We start from the raw sequence: 22,403 nt of genomic DNA, 5'->3' as shown, positions 1-22,403 counted from the left end.
TTAAACAGAAGCTCATCCTCTATCGCCCTACCAGATCACTTAGATCCGAACACTCGCACCAACTAACGGTGCCGCGGACTAGGACTGTCACTTGGGGAGACAGATGTTTCACGAACACCGCAGCTAGACTATGGAATACTCTTCCGCTGGCGATCAGATCTACCCCTTCACTGTTTCAATTTAGAAAGCTGCTGAAGCCTTGGTTGTTCGACCAATGATGTCCCTCTTTATTCTATTACTTTTGGATCCTGATAATGTTTCCACTGAGACTATAAGCTGAGCCACAGCGCCAAGACACCCACGGGTATAAGTTGCGCTTTTGCTACTTACATACAGGATAAGGGGGCAGAATCATGTGACAATTGCCCGTTATATCAGTGGCCAAATTTTGCTCAGTGAGCATTTTTACTTTTTTTTCCATTTTTTAATAAGCCTGGATACTTATGCTTGTTTGTTCAATACAGCTATGTATTCTACAAATCAAAGAACATAAACCTATTTTGACTTGCACTTGTGTCGGCCATCTGTTCAGTTACTTTAATATTATTTGTGACATTCTCAAATGTGCCCATAAAACTGAATTTTGACCCTTTGCGCTGAATTTTTAGTCACTGCCTCAATGCCAGGTAGTCATCCTACCTTGAAATAGGGACATCAGTGGCAAGACCAGAGCACTGAGCAAGAATCTCCTGCAGAGGACAATTTCAGCAGACAGACAGATGTAAAAGGGACAAGCGTATTGGTCAAGGAGGAAAATGTGCATGACTGCTAGTGATTCTGTACCTCTCCTCAGTGTGTGGGTTGGGATGGGGTGGGAGGAATGGGGAGGGATAGAGAGAGAGGGAGGGGGAGAGAGAGAAACTCACGCTGCCCCCAAGGCAGAGCATTCATGTGAAAAACGGAGCGGCTGCATTTAAGCCGCTTTATGTTTTCACGGTGCAAGTGGCAGCATGCCTGCACTTTTAAAGGAGTGTCTAGGAGGTCCATAGGACCCCCTTTCCCTGCTCCAGAGGGCTGATCTCTGGGGTACACTGACAGTATACCACCGTTTAGGCTGTTTTACATATTTACATATGGATGGGTGTAAGCTGAGGTGGCATGGTGGTCAGAAAAAAATGGATTAGGAAACAGCCATGAATAATTAAAAGTGGCTGCGATTATTCAAGCATTCCATTTATCACCGTGTTTTTGATGCCCTAAGCAGTGCTTAATTCGAGCCAGTGGTTTCCGGGGCTCGCACTAGCACTTAATTGTCAGCACCGGCTCTACTGCCAGTCCACCATATGGTGGCGCTGTGGGTCTAATTTTGAAATAAGCACACCCACAGGGTTTATTATATCAATATACATTCAAAATGAATGCTTGCCGCTCAAGCCATTCTAATAGCTTTGGGGGTCTGGAATAGTCTGAAGTGTCACACTTGTAAGAAGAGTATGATGGTTAGTAGTTGTGCTAGTACTGTCATTGGAAGTGCTTGCAGTTGTAATAAGTGGTGCAGGCTGCAGCGGCCTCCCAAGAAGGACCCTGGCACTTACCTTTTTACAAATTAAGCACGGGCCCCAAGTAAAAAGTAAGTCACCCTCTTTGGAATCATCTCCTCCCTCCCAAGAAAGGGGATACCTCACACAGACTTCAATGGGGTCATTAAAACCATTCTCACTCTCCTAAAGTTTGATTCGTTTCTATTGATTTCAATGGGCTCACCTTTCGACACCACACAGTCCTCCTCTCCACCCTTGAGACTCATAAGAAATATGTCGCAAAACCCCTTTGCAAAAATGACGTCCTTCCTTGGACCACTGCCTTCTGCTAAACAAACACAAGCCTATGCAAAGTGAAAATAATGACAGGCAAAGTAAATATTATGGCTCCCTCTTATGGCGCTCGAAGGCCAATCTCGAATTGAAAAGTGCCATCGCGGTGACAGCTGCCTAGAATAGACCTGGGGCCCGATTCACAAAGGTGAAGTGGGACGAAAGTCTAACTTTACGACTTTCGGTATTCACAAAGGGCATTTACTGGTCTTCAAAGGGGCATTTGCGAGTAGTGAATGCCCTTTGTGAATACCGAAAGTCGTAAAGTTAGACTTTCCTCTCACTTTAACTTTGTGAATCGGGCCTCTGGTCTGTCCCCGTTTCGGGAGAAATCCACCAATACTTGCTTTTTCTAAAGATTTGCCAGGGATAGAAATTTTGGCAAGAGCCTAAAAGTATTACCAGCTCGGCAGGGTCAAGCCCAGGTGAGTGATAACACACTGAAACGCAATTGTGTTTTTCTTTCCCTGGTGCAGCCCACTCACCACCGCAGTGTTTAATGTTGTTTGAAGTGTGGGAAGATTTAAGAAAGGGCTGTGGGAAAGGCTCAGAAGGAACCCCCGAGCAAAAAATCAGCAAACACCCAAAGGGGTTAAAATAAATCGGCATCTTTGTTTAAATGCGTGCAGTTTACCCAACAATCATAAATGTTCCCATTAGAGTGGGGGGAGGCATGGATCCCTTCCAAGTGCAAACACTGATGTCATGTCTGCGTGGGAGCCAGCTTTCAGGTTCCAAATAAAGTGAAAAAAAAAATAATATGGGCAATGTTCTTGCTTTGCGTGAAAGATGTTCTGAAAGAATCACAACACTGCTTTTTTTTTTAATTCTTAATTTAAGGTGCAAGTCTGATTCTTCCAGAGTGTCTGCTTTGGCCAAGTCTTGTTAACCACTGTTGGAGCTTGCTCTTGGCTAGGATTGTTTTGGTGCTGTAATCACTGAAGCCACACAAGCAAAATGATTGTACACAAATCGAAAAAGTGATATTTTCTAAGTGAAAAAAAGGAACGGGCTAAAAACATATTCAGGGATGTCTGATGCTCGGGGGGAGATTATACTTTGGGTAGGGATTTTCTGGTTTCTTTTTGTTAGTTGTTTTTTTGTTTTTATTTTAATCTTAAGCGAGGTGTATAGAACTCAGTGGTGTAGCATTGGCAGTAACAGTGTGGTGAATGCAAACCAAATGCTTGATACTGCATTATATACTGTAAATTGTGTCGAACCTTTATAAAATTGAATGAAAATAATTTTGAAGAAAAAATCAAAGTCAGTTCTCCTAAGAAAGTGATTATAATATGATGTGTCCACAGAACGTAATGTGTTAATTGAGGCTTATTACACCCTACTAAGCAACTCTGCCTATCAAGTAACACAAACTCTGTCTCTCTACAGTTAAACCTGGTTGTGTTCTGTTATAATGGCTTCCAGAGCTCGACATATCCCACTAATTTAGCCTCTTGCACTACATGTGTGAGTGTCAAATCAAATTTGGAAAGAGTCAAGTTTAAAGCATTGATAGACCCTCATGTGGCTTTCTACTGTCCTTGTCGATGGTAGGAGAGTAAACCAAAGTTTGGAAGCATGGCACCTGTCCTTGGTCAGGGGCGGCCTTAGGCATGTGCAAGCCGTGCATCTGCACAGGGCCACCAAACCCCAGGGGCCACCACACCAATATATATCCTTAATATAATAATCCTCTGAGGATGGATACCTATTTGCGTGGCCGCCCCTGGTAGGGATTTGTTCCACTTCCAAACACCCTGACCCCCCCCCCCCTCTTCACTGGCCTCCACGCTCCGCCCCGCCCAGAACCCCTCTTCTGGGGCCCCCTACCTAAGCTCCCTGCCCAGGACCGCCATGAGCCTAGAGCCGCCCCTGCCTTGGTAGAAAGCAGGGAACCTGGTCATCCAAACGTCGTGGGAGCTTGGCACATGAATATGAATACAATATATACGTATCTCAGATTTTTTTCAGTAGCTCAGCGGGTGAGACGGAATTTTGTTTGGGGACTCGTGATTTATTAACTTTTTTACCAAAAAAAAAGACATTAATGTAACTTTCCACCCTAGTATCCCGTTTAAAGCACATTTGTTAAACATCGATACTAGTGCATCGCCGTATTTACCAAAGTAGTATTACTTTTATGCATGTGCTCTGATGCGGTGCACTCTTTTACCAGTTGTGGACTTATCTGTCCATGCGGGAGACATAGCTCAAAAAGCAGATCTCGGTTGACTCGAGCTGAACTTGCATGACTTGGAAAAATTCATGATCATAGAGTCACAAGTTGAATCCCGCAGCCCGACAGCTCCATCCAAACAGCAGTAAATTAAGCTCCATAATTAGAGGAAGAATATTAATCTGTTATTTACAGACCAAGAAAAAGAACTAAGTGAAAAAGGAAGTAATTTATTGCTTTATGAAAACCGAATCCAGGCATTGTTGTCAGTGCTTGCTGCAGGAAGACGAGAGAAGTATGGGTAACATTTTGATATTAAAAAAAAGGGTCGAGCAAATAGTAGGGTTTATATGACACATGGAGGTTATTGAATCATACCTGTTCCTCCATCAGAAATAGGAGCAGCAGCGCTGATAATAGGGGGTGTATAACATTTGCACAACCTGTTGTTGCGTAATCATGCAAAATTCAGCAAAAATTCTATTAAATTACACAAAATTATGCAAAACCAGCTTTTGGTGCTAAATTTTTGCATTAAATGTTCCATGGACGTGAGGAAACATTTTGAGGTAAAAAAGGAGCATAAAAAGACACATGCCACTACAGCATGCTGTTCATGTTGTGGTTGTTCACAGTGTACCCATGCTCCAGTACTAGAATTTTGCCACACAGCGTAATGCAAATTTCCCGCAATTACATGAAATTACACACATGTAACACAAATTTCAACAAGGTTTAGCCGATATTCAAATGTTAATAAGGGCACCAGTAATTTAGAGGGGTCAAGAAATAAGTTATGTTGTCATATTATGTAGATTTGTAGAGCACACTATCACCCAGGAAGGTATCCTGGCGCTGATCCCAAAATAAAATGGGGTTGTGAGATCCCAATTTTGCTTACTTGCTTTTTGATCTTACAAAAGAAGCCTATCAACAGCTCTCCAGGTCTGTCTGCTGGGGCAGATAGGTGTGTTGGTGTGTGCCGAGGGATGCTGATCCCGTGGCATCAGGAGTCGTTTCTATCTTGAATCTTTTTGTCTTTGCTGGTTAGTGACGGTATGGCTTACAAGTCAGTAAATACTTTCCGCTCAGCCATCTCGGCAGGCCATCTTCCTAAAGAAGGTTTTCCGGTGGGGAGCATACTTTGTAAGGAAATTGTTGAGGGGAGTGAGATTGTCGGTCCCTCCGGCTCCCTGGTATTTCATCCTGTTGGATGTTAATTTGTTCTTTAATTTGTTTCTTTCTTGACCAAGCAATAAATATCTATCAAGATAGCAGTTATCAGCTAAGCTGGGCATGTTGCTGTGTTTGATTTCTTGCAAAAGGGTGTCTGAGGTCCGAGCCCCGGATATATTAGGTAGAATGTTCACCCCGGAAGGGGTTACTTTCCATATTTCAAGACGAACAAAATTTAATTGAAAAATTGTTCTGTATCTGATGTTCGTGGATTTCCCAGCATTGTGTGTGGTACATTGTATTTAGGCATATGAAGCATTGACAGAGGAAGTTTGCCCAGTCGGAGAACAGCAGTTTCTGATTGCTTTAAGTAAACCATTCAGGGTGGTTTCTTCCCCTACCATAGCCCAATGGGTGAGATATGTCATGCAAGAGGCAGGTATTGACACATCAGTGTTCGGAGCACACTCAGCAAGATGTGCTAAGGCTTTCAAAGCTTTTTGATTGGGAGCTCGCCTCGAAGACATAGTTAATAAGGCCAATTGGTTGTCAGACTCCGTATTCAAGACGCTCTATTTTAAACCATTAGTGGAAATGGCTACCATGGAGGGCTTGACTTAGAATATAAAATGTCCTAGCTGTCGTTACGGAAAGTTTCAATCCTATTAAGGACACAGAGGCGAGGATTATTGTCACCCGATCAAGGCTGATTATCCCTTTCTGGTGTTTTTACAGGGATGTGAAACTCAGAATTTGTTTCCTCTTATGTAGAAGTATATTTGGGTTTCTTGTAAGGACAATGGTCAGTAGTTATGGCTATGATTGGGCTCCTGGTTTTATGGTATTGATTTTTTCGATATTTCTGTCTGTATTTATTCATATTTATTTTTTGCTCATTTTTTCTGTATTTATCCATTTTTATTTTGTACTTTCTGTAGAAATAAAGCTGCAATGGGTATTATTCCACATTCATTTAACTGATAAATGTATACTAACATTTGAATGTCCAAAAAGTTTCAGCTGTATACAGTGCAATAGCATTATCTGAAAACACTTGCATTGTAGAAAAACATAAAAAACTGTAGATCTGCACTTAATTATGCTCAATTAGTAATTCTATTGTATTTTTTAATATCCCCTACCTCTCAATCTGTACACTTACTGACCTGGCACTCATGATTCACAGCAGAAAAAAAATATCCAAAAAGGCCTATTTTCCATATTTTACTGTTTTTAAAAATAGATACAGACAGGAAAATAAATAGTTTTCTGTCTGGATTTATGTAAAAATCTTTAAAAACAGAAAACTGGGAGCCTTAGTTATGATGTACTGTAATGTTATCTGTAAATGAGATGTGGTAGGTTGCCTCTAAATAATGTTTCATGCGACTTGACTTTGATTTTTATAATAAGTGTGGGAAAGCATTTACAAGTTTGATTTTATGTTTTAGGGAACAACGCCTCTAAGCAAGTTTGAGCCAATGTTGGAAGGAACCTTTACTGTGGAATGAAGCTCTCGTACGAAGAAAGAGGGGCATAAACAGAGATGATGGACTATACTATAAGGACTGTTTATTGATTGGTTGTGATGTATTTTCTCTTTCCCTAATGGTTTTCTGGGAACCGTAGTTGTTGTAGGAAAGTGCCCCTTTTTGACATGGTTACCATCACTTATTGCCTAGCATTTGACGCAATTTTGACTGAAAGTGTGCTGGGTTCCTGCTAACCAGATCCGCAGCACCAATGTTCTTTCCCTAAACTGTACCATTGTTCCACAATGGGCACCTCTTTAGGACTCCTAAGTCCCTAGTAGGTGGCATTCCTAGTACCTATGGCATTCGGGCTGAAGAGGTTCCCGAAGGGATGCAGCATGGATTGTGCCACACTAAAGGACCCCTCACCAAGCTCATGCAAACTGACATTGGAGCCTGCGTGTCTTGGTGCAGAGAAAACGAAGTCGACATGGTACACATGTGTGCCATGTCTGCAAAACACTACATGTGGTTTAGGTAAGTCATCCCTACAGCAGGCCTTACAGCCCAAAGGAAGGGTGCCCTATACCCATGTGTGGGCATATCTGCATGAGTGGATGTGTCCCTGTGATATCTAAGTTCACCCATAGATGTCACAAGTGAACAGGGAAGCCATACCAAGTACATGGGCTGGATACTAGTCATTACGAATTCCCTAGCTACATAATGGCTTCAGTGTATCCCCAGATGTTTAGTACCAAACATGTTGTCGTAATAAACCTGCACTGATGCCACTGTCGGATTTATTAAGAAATGCACACATGGGACACCTTAGGGGTGCATCCTGAAAATCAACCAATACTAAGTGTGTTCACTGACTGGCCTCAGCCAGTCACCCTAGACAGGTTTTTGACCCCCTGAGGTGGGGCCTTTGCTCTTGGAGGTCAGGAACAAAGCCCGCTCTGGGTGAAGGTGGGTGAAGGTGTTTACATCTCCTCCAAGCAGGAACTGTATTCCAGGGAGGGAAGTTTCAAAGACCCTGTTGCCTTTGTTATGCGACCCAGGCCTCTCCAGATAGTGGAGATGCCCACTCCCCTGTTCTGACTCCACTTTTGGCAGCAAGACAGGTAGGAAAATTTGTAAGATGAGGAGGCGTGCTAATGTGGAACATACTTTTCAGATTCCTCAATCTTGTTTTGGGCTGAATTAGCCTTCTAGAGTCAGGGGTTTGCCCACTTCCCACCGGAAGTGAACTTATAGAGGGTGTAGACACCCTAAAGGTAGTCAGCCCATTGGCTACTACCCGTCACTCACCTTAACACCCATAAATTGAGAAAATACCGAACTCAAATAGGAAAACTAAATAGGTGGCACCCCTGAACCCAAGAGCTCAGATTCAACATATCAAGAGAAGAAGGATAAAGAAGAGTCACTGCCTTGGTAGAAGAGGAGAAGAGCTGTGGACTTGTTGGTGCCAAACCCTGCCTGCCACAACTTTTCTCGACAATTGTGACAGAGCGACTCAACCTGCACCTGTAGCCCTGCCCTACTTTGAAGTAGAGGAGCTTCTCCCCTGCAGCCTTCTGGCACAGAAAAGCAGAGTCCGGTCTACCGCCTTGCAGCTCCCTGACCTGATCGATGACGCAGACGACCAGGAGAAGGTACTCATGCTTTGGATGGTTAGATCTATTTACCTACTGGGTGTGAAGACACCAGGACCAACTGGAGCCATGCAGCACCAATCCTTGGGACACTGGATGCCCTTCATCAAACAGGAACAGTGTGAGTCCAGTCTGGATTCCCACTGCACTAGGACCGAGCAGCTTCGGGGGACATAAGCATCACTGAGTCCCACCTCATGCATGGCCCAGCTGACCTGATTTTGCCCATGCCAGCTGTTTGACCCTAACCACAAGGAGCAACTTTGCGCAGCCAGCCCAGCTGACCTAAACACCCATCACCTGAGCCACCCAGCCCATGTACCGAAGAACCAGCTTCCACAGTTGTTTATTAAAAGGCTGCTGTATGGAATAAAGTGAAGAAAGATTAGCATAATCCTCGCCTCCGTGTCGTTAATAGAATTGAAAACATCAGTTTCAACAGCTAGGAAATGTTATATTCTTTCCTAGATTGGAAGAAGTGGTGAAAAACACAACTCTGGGCTACAAGCTATATATAATGCATGATTTTCCTGTATGCAATCCCTGTATTAAAAAACCTGCTAATATCCATATTACAGGCCATTTGTGACACACTTAGTTTGCTGTAATAAAGAAATGACAGCAGCTCAGCTGAAATAACTTAAAACAGGCCAGTTTTCACATCACAAACCCCGCAGCCAGAGTGAGCAGCCAAGGGGAAAGGCAGGACAAAGAGCATAATTAAAGTTGCAATTTAAGAAAGCCTAACATGGATTTCCTTCCACTCTGTTTTTCTATATTACCAGTGATAAGCAGGAAGGAGATATTTATGGCAAAAAATGTTTTAACACACTTTAAGTAATTATACAAAAGACAGAATCTCAAATTTCTACACTTTCCAAGCTACAGCATTTTTTTTAAACTCTGACTTGTATTAAACAGATTCTAATATATTATCTGCAACATGTATCTAACCGTTTTTTGGGGTGTGTTTAATTCTGCACTAGAGATTCTACTTTCATTCTTCGTGTTTGAAAGCATGCTATTTCTCTCATATACAAGAGCATCACACCAAGGATTTAAGCAGTTTGACGGAAAGGTGATGGTGTGACCATATATTATAAAGGATATATTATCTGTGCCATATATTATGCGGATACTGAAAGTGGCCTTGGAGTTCCATCACCTTATAAAATAACTTCTCGGTGACTTGCAATAAGCTTGTAACATACAGCAGGGGGTACTTTATCCCTTACACTACACCTACCGTTTAACCTATCTTAGTAATAGAGATAGTCAAACACAATATGAACTGCAACAACCACACCAGGGGCCCTATTATGTAAAGAGTTCCTATTACATGGAATGAGCAACTCCCAGGGCAGCCACAAACTCATGCCACCCTGGGGGTGGCAAACTGATGTGAAAAACAGAGCGGCTGCTTTGAAGCCGCTCCGTGTTTCCCAGTGCAGGTGGTAAGCTGCCTGCACTTTGAAAGGGGGGTAAGAGATCCCCTTGCAGGCGGGTGAAGTGAGTGACTGCACCAGTCTGCAAGAGGATGTCAGGGGGGTCCATGAGGGCTGCCATTAGGGGCACACTGACAGTTTGCATAACAGCTCCTATGCCTCTGCGTCCGCGTCTATAATATGGTGCGGGCGCAGAGGCAAAGGGAGTACCTCATTACCATGGGGCCACGCCCCCATGCAAATGAGGGAATGCACTCTGAAGATCGCACCGGTGCTTTATGTGCGCCAGCACTATCAGTATTACAGAAGGGGCTGCACAAGCATCTGTGGCCCCTTCTGTAAAACCAAAGTTCCCCAGAGGCGAGCAAAGCGGGTGCAAACGCCTGTTGTGCCCCCGGGGGACTTCCATAATACAGCCCCATATATTTATTGACACAATTCAGCTTTCTTTCAAGCCATGTTTTAATTTTACCGCCACCCTCCACTGCACATCCTAAAAATAAGTTTTGTTGATTTAAAAACAGATAGAGACCACTTGTGTCCGTTATGTCTGATCCAGTGACAAGCACTTAATCATCACCTCTATCATGCGTATGCCTAAGACGTTTTCAACTAGCTCACTCAGGAGACTGCAAATTCTGTTTTGTCATGCACAACCTGCAGGGGCGTAGCTTCAGGGGAGGTGTGGGGTGCTACACCACCCCAAAAAAATTAATTTCAGATAAACAGTTGGGTACAGGGAACCTGTGCTATCAGTCAGGTATGTTGAGGTGTTTGTCGTATTTCACGGGGAACTTTTACATACACACACACAAAATAGCACACACACTTTCTCCCTCTCTCTGTTTTGAAGGTCTTCAAAACGTTGGTTATTTTCCAAAATATTGGGTTTTCTCTCACTTAGTACCGCTACCAAACCGCATTCCTCCCTCTTTCCACTGCCCTTTAAGTCCATCTCGTGCGCCCTGCTTGTGAATAATGTATTTAAACATTTTATGAGAGCATCAATGTTGGAAAATCTGAAGCCCCCCCACCCCTCCCTTTCCGCCGTACCCCAATTTTACTGGCCAAACTACACCACGACTACCTGGTGTGCACATTTATTTTTTATGTTGCGGGCTATATAGCTGAATAACCTGCTTTAATACAACTCTTTTTGATGTTCCCGAGCACTGAAAAATAAAGTTTTACTATAATTCAACTCAATGGTACTGAAGTCAGGCGTTGCAGAAGTTGGAACTTATGGAGCAGCACACCCCAGACTAGAGTTTAACTCACTGAATCATCAAGAAGGCAGCCCATCGACTTTATACTCTGGACACAGTGAAGCACATGGCTATGTTTGGTAAGTTTGTACAATATACTCGCACAAAGACATTCCCTCCTAAGTAATCAGGCAGGCACGCGTGTGGAGGCTGCCTATTATTTTTGACTTACCGACTAGTTTAACTGAAGTATGTAAAACTTTTAATAATTGCTGTGTACATAGATTTATCTTGTTTTTATAGATTTTGAATTTCAGACCTCTAGAATTTAATTATACTATCTCTTAATGCAGTGCTCTTTTTCTTTCTATTGTAATGGTTTTGAGTAACCACCCAAATAAATTCATTAATTTATTCATTCATTCATTCACTGAATCATCTTTGCTGGGGATTATGTTATATACACCGAATCATAATCATTACATTTACACTCCTTGCAAAACCACACTACGCACAGAGGAGGCATGTGCAGAACAAATGAAACATTTCCCTCCCGACGTCGAGTGCTCACCGTTTTGAGTGGTCAGAGACTGGGCCGGGATCAGTTGAGTAGCCAGACTGCCTGGAAGTCTCATCTTGGAGTGTGGCGACAGCAGCGACGGCGCGGGAAGAGCGTGACTTGAGCCGGTCTGCAATAGGAAAGGCAAATGAGAAACAAAGGTGTCATTTCCTGGGTTACCAAACGGACCAGATTTGTTTGCTCCACACGGCGCGGACGGCTTGAGTGGGCAGAGGGATGTCGCCACATGTTAGATACTAAAACCATGCTGATTCTGAGGCATTAGTTCAAGCTTTGCCAAATGCCAAGTCATTGTAATTCAGAATAGGGTTAAAATGGCCTTTTACAAGAGTCTTCACAAGAGTCAACTGGACAAGGCCTCTTGGTAACAGATTCAAAGTTGCCTGCTTCTTAAGAGATCTTTGAAGGAACGTCGCGCCATGCAAGAAAAAGAACAAGGGATATTGCAATGACTGGTATATTTAAGACAGTAACCAACGACTCTCATTAAACGCTAAAATTGCAATATGAAAAGTTACTCTACAACACTTCAAACATCTGTGTGTTAACGGTCTCTAGCATGTTTCCAACTAATACTAATTTCAAGGGACACGAGAAATAAAACAGAGTGCATAATTTCAGTGAATTGAACAAACTCGGATTACAAACTTGGTTTCCTTTGCAGTCGGTAGTCAGGGTCGGACTAGGATCGAAAATCGATCCGGACACCAAACTAAAAGCGGCACGAAATAGTGAATGAGATAGCTGAAAAAATCTGGCCCATAATGGCAAAACAGGGCCTCCTTGAATTTGTATGGACAAACTGAGTACGCTTTGTGCATGATATGGAAGAATGCATGGATCTGAGCTTGCTGCAAGCAATGTTTGTTTAAATATCAAGGAAATCAACATTAAAAACCGGCACAGCATACCATAAAATGGGTCTACAAACAGCCAAAAAAACAACTTACTCACTGACCTGTCAGACTAGCCCGTTGGGCACTATATGATTGCCCTATAGGAAGTGCCACTGGAATTATGCGCACAGGAGGGCCACATTATGCGGCAGTGTTGAGTAAATTATGCAGCAAGAAAAGGCACATTAAGCGGTATTTTTTCAATATTCTATCATTTGTAAACTTGTTAACACTGTCTGGGCATTAGTCGCACCTCATTAGTACCAGTTTAACACCCAAATATAACAATAAGCAACAGAAAGTTGACCAGTCAACCTTTGCAAGGGGCCTTCCACTGCGCAGCAGTGCGTGTCTCTGGGTTCTTAGTAACTTTTGAACCATTTAAGCTAGCAACACATTTTTTTGTTAAAATCTGCAAATTATGCAGCAGATAATGGATTATGTAGCAAATGCGGCAAATCTATAATTATGCAAAAATCGCCACAGTCGCAAAATCGCATAATTCCAGTGGCCCTGCCTATTGGCCAGTACAACACTATCAGTAATTCAGTTGCAGGATCACATCTCCAATCAACCACAAGTGAAACCAGCAGAAGAGGTGCTAAGTGGTAAAGTGATCAGACATAACATTGGTCATATATATTTCAGGGGCATTTCCTTTCTTCAGGCCTAACTATGGTGCCTCCAGCTCAGGCCACTGAGGCTTGTAAAGACAGCTCCTGGAGAGGGCAATACGCCATCACTTTATGTTCGCCATCCAACATATATATATATATATATATAAATATATATATATAATTATTTTTTTTTACAAAGTTTTATATAGCGCGGACTTGACCCAAAGGTATCGGGTATCAGAGCACTTTACAGGACCACCAGTTGCGTTACATTCATATTTGTTAAGTGATTAAGTGATGTGCCCAGAATCACAGGATGCCAAGGGTCGTTGCATAGACTCGAACCCAGTTCCCCAGATTTGAGGTCGACCGCCTTAGCCGTTAGGCTACATCCTCTCCTCTAACATATACACAAGTGGTCAAGCTTAGTCTAACAGCTATGGTACCCTGTCTCTGATTCCTCTGAGGAAAAACTGAAAATATGGATGCCAGGAGAAATTGACAAACTTATTGATAAAAGGTCTTGTGGCGAATTTCAAATCAAAATGATTGTGTTTGGAGGAGGGGCGACAACATTAAATAACTATTAAAAGTTCAGTGCAGAGTGCAGCCCAGGGAGAAATAAATATAAGCAGAGAAAGTGACAAAGTGTTAGTAAGTCAATGCTTGAACATATGGCTAAAAAAGTGAAGGGGCTACTGGAGGATCCAGGTATATCGAGAGCTCTGCTAGATACATGGGAACGTCGAAGCAGGTGATGCCAAGGGTTACGTAGTGCATTACTGGCTTGGACATGGAGGGGAGAAACAAATTAAAAACATAAATCATGAAACTAGGCATTCAACAGTATAAGAAAGGAAACAATAGTGTTCGACCAATGTTATTTAATCACATTGGGAATGCATTTTTTTAACAATCGTAGGAACAAACCTAACAAAGTATCAAATTCATATGGGTGGTGCCCAGGGGGAAGGGAGTGTTAGATAGTAAGTGATGGGAGAGAGAGTTTGGTGATGGTGACAAACATATCACAAACAGTTTTGGTATATATTGGTCATATACCGGATAGTCAAGGTCCACATCCTATATACATATTTGCCAAATAAACTGTGATCTCATATGTTATATGGCAAATATGTATATAGGATGCGGACTTTGACTATCCGGTATATGATCAGTATATACCAAAACTGTTTGTGATATGTTTGTCACCATCACCAAACTCTTTCTCCCATCACTTACTATCTAACACTCCCTTCCCCCTTCCCCCTGAGAACCACCCATATGAATTTGATACTTTGTTAGGTTTGTTCCTACGATTGTTCAAAAAATGCATTCCCAATGTGATTAAAGAACATTGGTCAAACACTACTGTTTCCTTTCTCATACTGTTGAATGCCTAGTTTCATGATTTATGTTTTTAATTTTTTCTCCCCTCCATGTGACAGCCAGTAATGCACTGGGACCACTTTATTATATACCGTCCAGTACTCAGGTCCCAGTGATTCCGGGTTAACCCTTTGTTGTAACTAAGGGTTAAGTAGTGCACAGTGGAGACAGGGTGAGAGGCACCTGTCAGAGCGTATATTGTCCTATTGTCAGAAAGCTACATCCTGTGAAACGACTGCCTTCTCTATCTTCCTCTCTCCATCTTTATGTCCCCTAAACAATCCACATTAAAGAATGAGTGCATGGATCATCGTGCTCTTCTCGCCTGCCCGGTGGTAGTCGGGAGGGATCGAGGGTTCTAGATATGCTCCTAGCTGGAGGCCCGCCTACTTGTACCACTTTGGATGCACATCCTGTATTGTGCCTTCCTCTTAGTGCTCCTTGCCCCTTTGGATGCTGGAATAAACAGGGCTAGATCCGCTTTGGGCCAGATCGGGGATTAAAAGTAGCCGTGAAAGATAGTTTAAATAGCCCTTCCTCACTTCATCCCCATTCACTATGTTTCCATCCATTTTCTGTTTCTACCCTGTTTTTTCCCCTTCAGGAATATGCCAGTCCGGCCCAGTCTCCTTTCTATGGCCCTCTTTTGTTTTGATGACTCACTCGTTTTAGCAAGTGAAGGGAACCAGGAACAATGGGTTATATTTTTCTGCTTTGCTGAAATAAACAAGGGCAGCTCCTCCGTTATGGCCGAGAAGCATCGCCCCTCCGCCCCGCTGAAAACCAGCAGAGGCAAACGACAAAAATAATATGATAATAAAACATTTTTACTATCACTTTATTTTTTCCTCCTGCAGGCTGCAAGCGAGGGAGGGGCAGAGCCACCCATATGAACGCTGCACCACCAGGGGGGAGTGGTGGGCACTGATAAGTGCGCATGACGGTTTGGCCGGCCCTCTGGGGCCGGCCTTACCACCATACGTACTTAGCCTTTCTCCACCTGGCTGTGTTGTACAGAAGGGTGGAGAACCAACACAGGCTCCCAGCCCATGTCTGAGCACCGAACCACGGCGCTCAGACCAATCTAGTGCTGCTCTGATGCTGGGAATAGTATTCCCAGCAATAGAGCAGTTCTGGAATTGGCATCTGCGAGCCTGGCAAGTGTGTAGCAGTTCCTGGATGTCCGGGAGGCGAGGATCGTGAGCTAGGTGCGGCCGTCAGAGCAGGTAAGTGCAATTTTATATATTTTTTTGTATGTATTCCCCTCCCCAACAAATCGCACTACTAATGACCGCTCCTGGAAATAAACAGAATAACTTATTCCAAATTCCAAGGTTGGTTGCTCCTGACCCATGATGTTGTGCTGGAGTATTGCTTTACCACCGGACATCACTGGGATCTTCAGGGGCAGTAAGAGCTCTATTGCATCTCTACTTCCCCCAAAGCTTTCTTAGGTTGGGCTTTATGTAAATCAGGGGCAGTGTAATGCCAGAGTCTAATGGAGGTCACCCGTAATATCAGCTGTGAAGTGAGAGTTGAACTGCTGGATTTAGAATTGGTCCAGTTGAGAGGACCATACTTTACGGTTGGATTATTGCTTCTTCACAGCTCTCTTTTGATGGAACTGACAGCTTTCTTTGGTTCAGCGGTGGCACAAAGTGAGTTATGTCTTTATGGCAACATTTTTCAAGGGATACACTTGTTATCATATATTAACTATATGAATATCAATACCTTGTTTAATCAGTGAATTTGACTGCTAATGTGCATGTCCCACCAGCAAAGTGGTTCCATTTCGTCCAGTGGTCATGCTATCCACTATACTGTGACTTACTGTTTGAAACCTATTATTCAATGAAAAGTATATTCAACAATTGAGTTGGATAGCCTAGAAGTAAACAATGTAAATCAATGTTTGAATGCATTTTTTTAAATATATGTTGCAGCCTCTTTTCACATTTATGTTTGTAAACTGTGCAATGCACACACTATTGTCAAATAAACTTTATTTTGGCTCTATTAGAATAGGCCACAAAAGTACATAAAACAGATAAAATGTTTTACAATTAAAAACAGCCAGTAAATACCCTTCAAAACATTCCTGCCATCACGACCTATCCATGTAATGGCGAAAAGAGGTACATTAAAGAACAAGTTACTTACCTTCGGTAACGATATATCTGTAGGAGACATATTTTAGTTATGGATTCCTCGCCTTAGAATTACCCCCAGGCGTCGGACTGGATCCGGATTTTTTTTCTTCAGCAGTATCATTGTGCGTCGGTCGACTCCACGTTAGTCGTTGGCATAGTGATCGCCGGAATGACGTCGCGGTATCTACTTAGAGGCCGCTGACGTCAGTTCTTTACACGACATTCCTCCGCAGAAACGTAGAGCCAAGCAAGACACTGACCACTGGTGCACAAAACTAGGGCCCTGAAAGGAAATCCTTAACCCTAGAAATCAGTTGGCAAAACGGGGAGGACGGGTGGGGCAGTGAGGAATCCATAACTAATATGTCTCTTACAGATATATCGTTACCAAAGGTAAGTAACTTGTTCATCTGAAAGAGACTATAAGTTATGGATTCCTCACCTTAGAATAGATACCCCAGCCATCCAACCCCAGAGGAGGGTCTGCGAACTAAGTTCACCAGAAAGTCCAGGGGAACTGAATGCTCAAAGAAGCCGTATCTCCGGACTTGGCTATCCAGGCAGTAATATTTGGAGAACGTGTACAATGTAGCCCACGTGGCTGCCTGGCAGATGTCATGATGGGGAACTCCACATCCCAAAGCGGTAGTGGCTGCCGTCGCCCTGGCGGAATGAGCGCACAGCCCCACTGGAGGTTCCTTTTTCACTAGGGAATAACACATTTTGATGCCAAGATTGGCCAATAGAGAGATAGTCTGCTTTTGCACGGCCCGACCTTTCTTGGTGCCCACATAGCCAACAAAGAGCTGATCATCCACCCGGAATTGTTTTGTGCGATCCAAATAGAATGAAAGCGCACGTTTTGGATCCAGACAGTGGAGCCTCTCCTCCTCTTTAGAAGGATGCGGGAGCGGGAAGAAGGTGGGCAAAGTTATGGTCTGTCCTATATGGAAAGAGGTAACCACTTTGGGAAGGAAAGAAGGCCTAATGCGAAGGGTTTCAGATCCAATTTTTCAACGGAAACGGCTCTCCTCAGGGCCACTGAAACCCTACGAGAGGGAGCAGATGAGGGCAAGACCATGGCCCTCATCATGCTCGACCTCAGTGCCGCGTTTGACACTGTAGCACATTCCATCTTGCTACAGTGTCTAAACAAAGCCGGAGTAACCAACAAGGCACTGGGGTGGCTGAAAGCCTTTTTGATCGATAGAAGTTTCCAAGTCCAAAGAGGGACGTCCCTCTCAGACAGCGTAGTGCTTGAACAGGGGGTGCCTCAGGGCTCGGCCCTGAGTCCCACCCTGTTTAATCTATACATGGCCCCCCTGGCAGAGGTGGTGCAATCGTTCGGCGTGGAGCTTGTCTCTTACGCCGACGATACGCAACTCTTAATATCTTTGACGCAAGCCCCCTCCAGGGAAGCTGACAACTTTAATAACTGTATGAGCAGGCTGGCCTCTTGGATGACAGAGCACTGTTTAAAACTGAACGGAACCAAAACGGAGGTCATCATTATTGGAGGCAATGAGACCAATTGGACTAAAGAATGGTGGCCCACTTGCCTGGGTCCCCTGCCCCCTCCTAGTCGGGAGGCAAAGAATCTAGGAGTCTGGGTGGACAATAAGCTATCTTTTGATAGCCATATAAAGAGAACTGTAGGCAAGTGCTTCGGAGTGATGAAGACACTCAACCGCACTCTGGACTTGTTGCCTCTCAACTCCAGACGGACTATGACGCAGGCACTTATAACTTCCCGGATTGATTACGGGAATGTTTTACTCTTGGGCACTTCAGAGAAAAATATAAAAAAATTACAGGTCCTACAAAACTCGGCCGCTCGCCTAGTATTAAGACTGCCCCGTAGAGCCCCTTCACGACCCTCGTTGGCAACTCTCCATTGGCTGCCGATCAAGAAGAGGATCATTTTTAAAGCTCTGCTATGGTGTCACAAGATCATCCATAATAAGGCACCTGCCTATATGTCGGACCTGGCTTCTCTATACGAACCCAACAGAACCCTTAGATCCCAAGGGACAGGTCTGCTCACAATTACCCGTCCTAAAAAGGCCAGAATGGGCGGCAGATCCTTCCGCACGATGGCAGCGAAGCACTGGAACCTCCTGCCTTTGGACACCAGATTGGAGGGCAATGAGACCTCCTTTAGGAAGAAACTGAAGACTTGCCTTTTTAATCTGTGATAGGCTCCTCTCTCCTCAATTCTCACTTTCTCCACAGCGCGGGGACACGCCGGGAGGCGTCACCAGGCGCTTTACAAGCTCTTTTAAACTAAACTAAACTAAACTAAAACCTTGTCTGGATGAACAGGCAGGAAAGGAGGTTTGGAAGAAAGAGCCTGAAGCTCACTCACGCCGCCAGCAGAGGTGATGTAAACCAAAAAAGCAGTTTTGAGTGTTAAAAGTCCGAGAGGACATTTATGTAGCCGCTCGAAAGGAGTGCACATGAAGAAGGTCAGAACCAGGTTCAAGTCCCACTGGGATATTACGAAAGCAATAGAAGGAAACAAATGAGTAATGCCCTTAAGGAAACTTGAAAAGAGAAGGTTGATCTGGAAGGCGAAGAAAGGCCGAAATGGCCACAAGATAGCCCTTGAGAGCACCCAGAGCAGAGCCCTACTGGGCCAAGGAAAGAATAAAGGGGAGAACCTCTGAACGAGGGTCAGAAAGGGGATCCACAGCCTTTGCTGTGCACCATGCCACAAATTTGTTCCATCTACAGGCTTATACTGTTTTGGTGGAGGGACGCCTGGCTGCCAAGATAACGTTACAGACTTCAGGAGGAAGGTCGAAAGCTGTCAACTGTTGCCGCTCAATCTTCACGCAAGGGGGTGGAGACTGGACAGGTTCGGGTGGAGGACTGTCCCCTGCTGCTGCGACAGAAGATCCTCGCGAAGGGGCAGTCTGATTGGAATATCGATGGCCATTTGCAAGAGCTGGGGAAACCAGACTCTTCATGCCCAGTCTGGGGCCACAAGAATGACTTGGGCTTTGTCGCGCTTGATCTTCTTCCACACTCTGGGCAGAGGTGGTGTAGGCGGTAAGGCTTATAGAAGACCGCAACCCTACTCGCGACGAAAAGCATCACATAGGTAGTGTCGGCTTGGAAATTTCAACACGCAGAACTGCTGACATTGCGCGTTCTCCTCGTTGGCAAATAGATCTAACCTAGGCTCTCCCCACTACTGAAAGAGACTTTGCCCCACCTCCGAGTGAAGACGCCATTCGTGATCCATCATGCACCGGCGGCGGAGTTCGTCTGGCCTGGCGTTCAGAGAATCCGCCAGGTGTTGAACCACAAGGGACATGCCCTGATGTTCCAGCCACTTCCAGAGACGAAGTGCCTCCTGATATAGGCTCCACGACCCCACCCACCCTGTTTGTTGCAGCACCATATGGTGGTGGTGTTGTCCGTGAACACCTGCACAACTCTTCCTTTGACAGAAGGAAGGAATGCCTTCAGTGAAAGACGAATCGCCCGGAGCTTCAGACGCTTGATGTGGAGTTCGGACTCCGCCGGAGACCAGAGGCCTCTGATCTCTGCCTCCCCCATGTGGCCTCCCCACCCCAGAAGTGATGCATCTGTCACCACTGTGAACTCTGGTTGGGGAAGGGAGAGGGACCTGCATTTGACCCAATCCTAGTTTGTTAGCCACCACTGCAATTGGTGTTCAGTGCCCTCCGAGATCTGGACACAATCGGAAATATTGCCCTGATGCTGTGCCCACTGGAACTTCAGGTCCCACTGCAGAGCTCGCATATGCCACCTGGCATAGCCCACCAGCAGGATGCAGGAAGCCATGGCCCATGAGTCCCAGTAGCCGCAAGGTCATCCTGACCGAAACCCAAGATAGAGGCTGTAAGATCAGAATCATAGCCCGAATATCCCAAACTTGCTACTCGGGAGGATAAGCCTGAAACTGTGCAGTGCCCAGAACCGCCCCAATGAAAAGGAGCTTCTGGGAGGGAATCAGGTGTGACTTTGGCACGTTGATGGTGAAGCCCAGCGAATGCAGGAGATCGGCCGTAGCCTGGAGGTGAGAGACGACAGTCTGGGCGAGCCCGCCTTTAACAGCTAGTCGTCGAGATAGGGGAAGACTGGAACACTTGATCTGTGCAGATGACCTGCGACCACCGCCATCACTTTCGTGAACACCCGAGGGGCACTGGTAAGGCCAAAGGGGAGCACGGTAAACTGAAAGTGCTTGTGGCCTACTGTGAACCGTAGGTAATGCCTGTCGGGCGGCAAAACGGGGATGTGCAAATAAGCGTCCTGCAAGTCCAACGCTACCATTCAGTCTCCAGGGTCGAGGACAGACAGAACCTGAGCCAATGTCAACATTTTTAACTTCTCCTTCCGAGGAAGCGGTTGATGTTCCTGAGATCCAAGATAGGAAGCAGGCCCTTGTCCTTCTTGGACACCAGAAAGTAGTGGGAATACCAACCACGACCTACTTCTGGGACAGGAACTCGCTCATTGGCTCCCGTAACTTCCTGGTGGAGAAGGGCCAAGAGATCCTCCGACATGCAATGGAATTGAGATGGCATGGATGGAGGGGTAGTCTCGAAGGGGAGAGAGTAGCCCCTTCGGACTATCTGCAAAACCCACCTATCCAACGTCATGTTGAGCCAGTGGGGGAGGTGATGGCGAATCTTGCCGCCCACGGGCGAATGGTGGCCCTGAAAAGTCGGACTAGGAGGGCTCAGAGGCTGCTGCAGAGGGGGTGGTGGTGGACTGGCCCGCCCGCTGGCCCCCAGATCCACGACGGTGGGTCCCATGTCCCCAGCCACGCAGAGGCTGAACAGCTTGCGCAGGCCTGTGGCTCTGGGCGGAACATGGTGGGGGACCCCTTCCGTAGCCACGAAAGGGGAGAAAAGCAAACTGCACGGGGTGAGAGGTGGAAGTAAGGCCCAAGGACCTGGCCATAGTCCTGGAGTCCTTAAAGCGCTCGAGCGCGTTGTCTGCTTTGTCGTAAAACAAGCGACCGCCATCAAAGGGCATGTCCAAAAGTGTAGCTTGGACATCACCCGAAAAGCCAGTGGACCTCAGCCAAGCGTAGCCTCTCAGGGCTACTAACGTTGAAATCGTCCTGCCCAGTGAGTTGGCGGTGTCCAGTCCACATCTTATGGCGAACTTCGCTGCATCTCTCCCTTCGGCAACTGCACGGGAGAGCACAGCCCGGGCCTCCTCCGGGCTCTGCAGCAGCACCTGCGTGACCTTGTCCCACACCGAATGGGAGTAACGGCCCAAGAGACATGCGGTGTTCACCGACCGCAGTCCTAAGCTGGAGCACGAAAACATTTTCTTCCCAAGATGGCCCAGCTTCTTAGATTCCCCATCAGGTCGGTGCGTTAGGGAATGCGCCCTTGGCAGTCGAAGCTTGGACCACCAAGCTCTCGGGGTGGGGTGTTGGGAGAGGAAAATGGGGTCGCCCAGAGCTGGGCTGTGGCGTCAGGCAATCATCCTATCCGCAGGGGCCAATGTGTTGGGCTTGGACTAAGTGCCCATAAGGATGTCCGCGAGGACCTCATTGAACGGCAGCAGGGGCTCCGAAGACGCCGCTGGTTATAGCACCTCGGTCAGGAGGATAGTCCTGACCGACAGCGTAGGAAGCTCAAGGGTTAAGGTCTCAGCTGCCCTAAGCAACACCACTGCATATGACGCACCTTCCTCCGTAGCCACAGTAGGGGGAGATAGCATGCCAAAGTTTGGAGGGGTGTCCAGACCACTGGCCTCACCCAACTCCTCTCTACAGTCCGATTCTTCTAACTGGTCTGCCAAAGGGTCCACACACCAGTCCCAGT

The 22,403-nt window shown here is 45.5% G+C and overlaps 1 protein-coding gene across 4 annotated transcripts in view; it reads right to left on the bottom strand.

The window, feature by feature from the left end:
• The window catches only part of AHI1 (Abelson helper integration site 1), an 862,008-nt gene that overhangs the window by 241,712 nt on the left and 597,893 nt on the right, over positions 1 to 22,403 (bottom strand). For all 4 annotated transcript variants that reach the window (XM_078649231.1, XM_078649230.1, XM_078649229.1 and 1 more), the window contains exon 19: positions 11,524 to 11,641. In XM_078649231.1, coding sequence (XP_078505357.1) covers positions 11,524 to 11,641 — 118 coding nt within the window. The remainder of the gene's footprint in view (positions 1 to 11,523; positions 11,642 to 22,403) is intronic.

The sequence above is a fragment of the Lissotriton helveticus genome, chromosome 6, assembly GCF_964261635.1.
Source record: "Lissotriton helveticus chromosome 6, aLisHel1.1, whole genome shotgun sequence".
NCBI classification, from domain to species: domain Eukaryota; kingdom Metazoa; phylum Chordata; class Amphibia; order Caudata; family Salamandridae; genus Lissotriton; species Lissotriton helveticus.
This window is presented reverse-complemented; position numbering and strand designations above follow the sequence as displayed.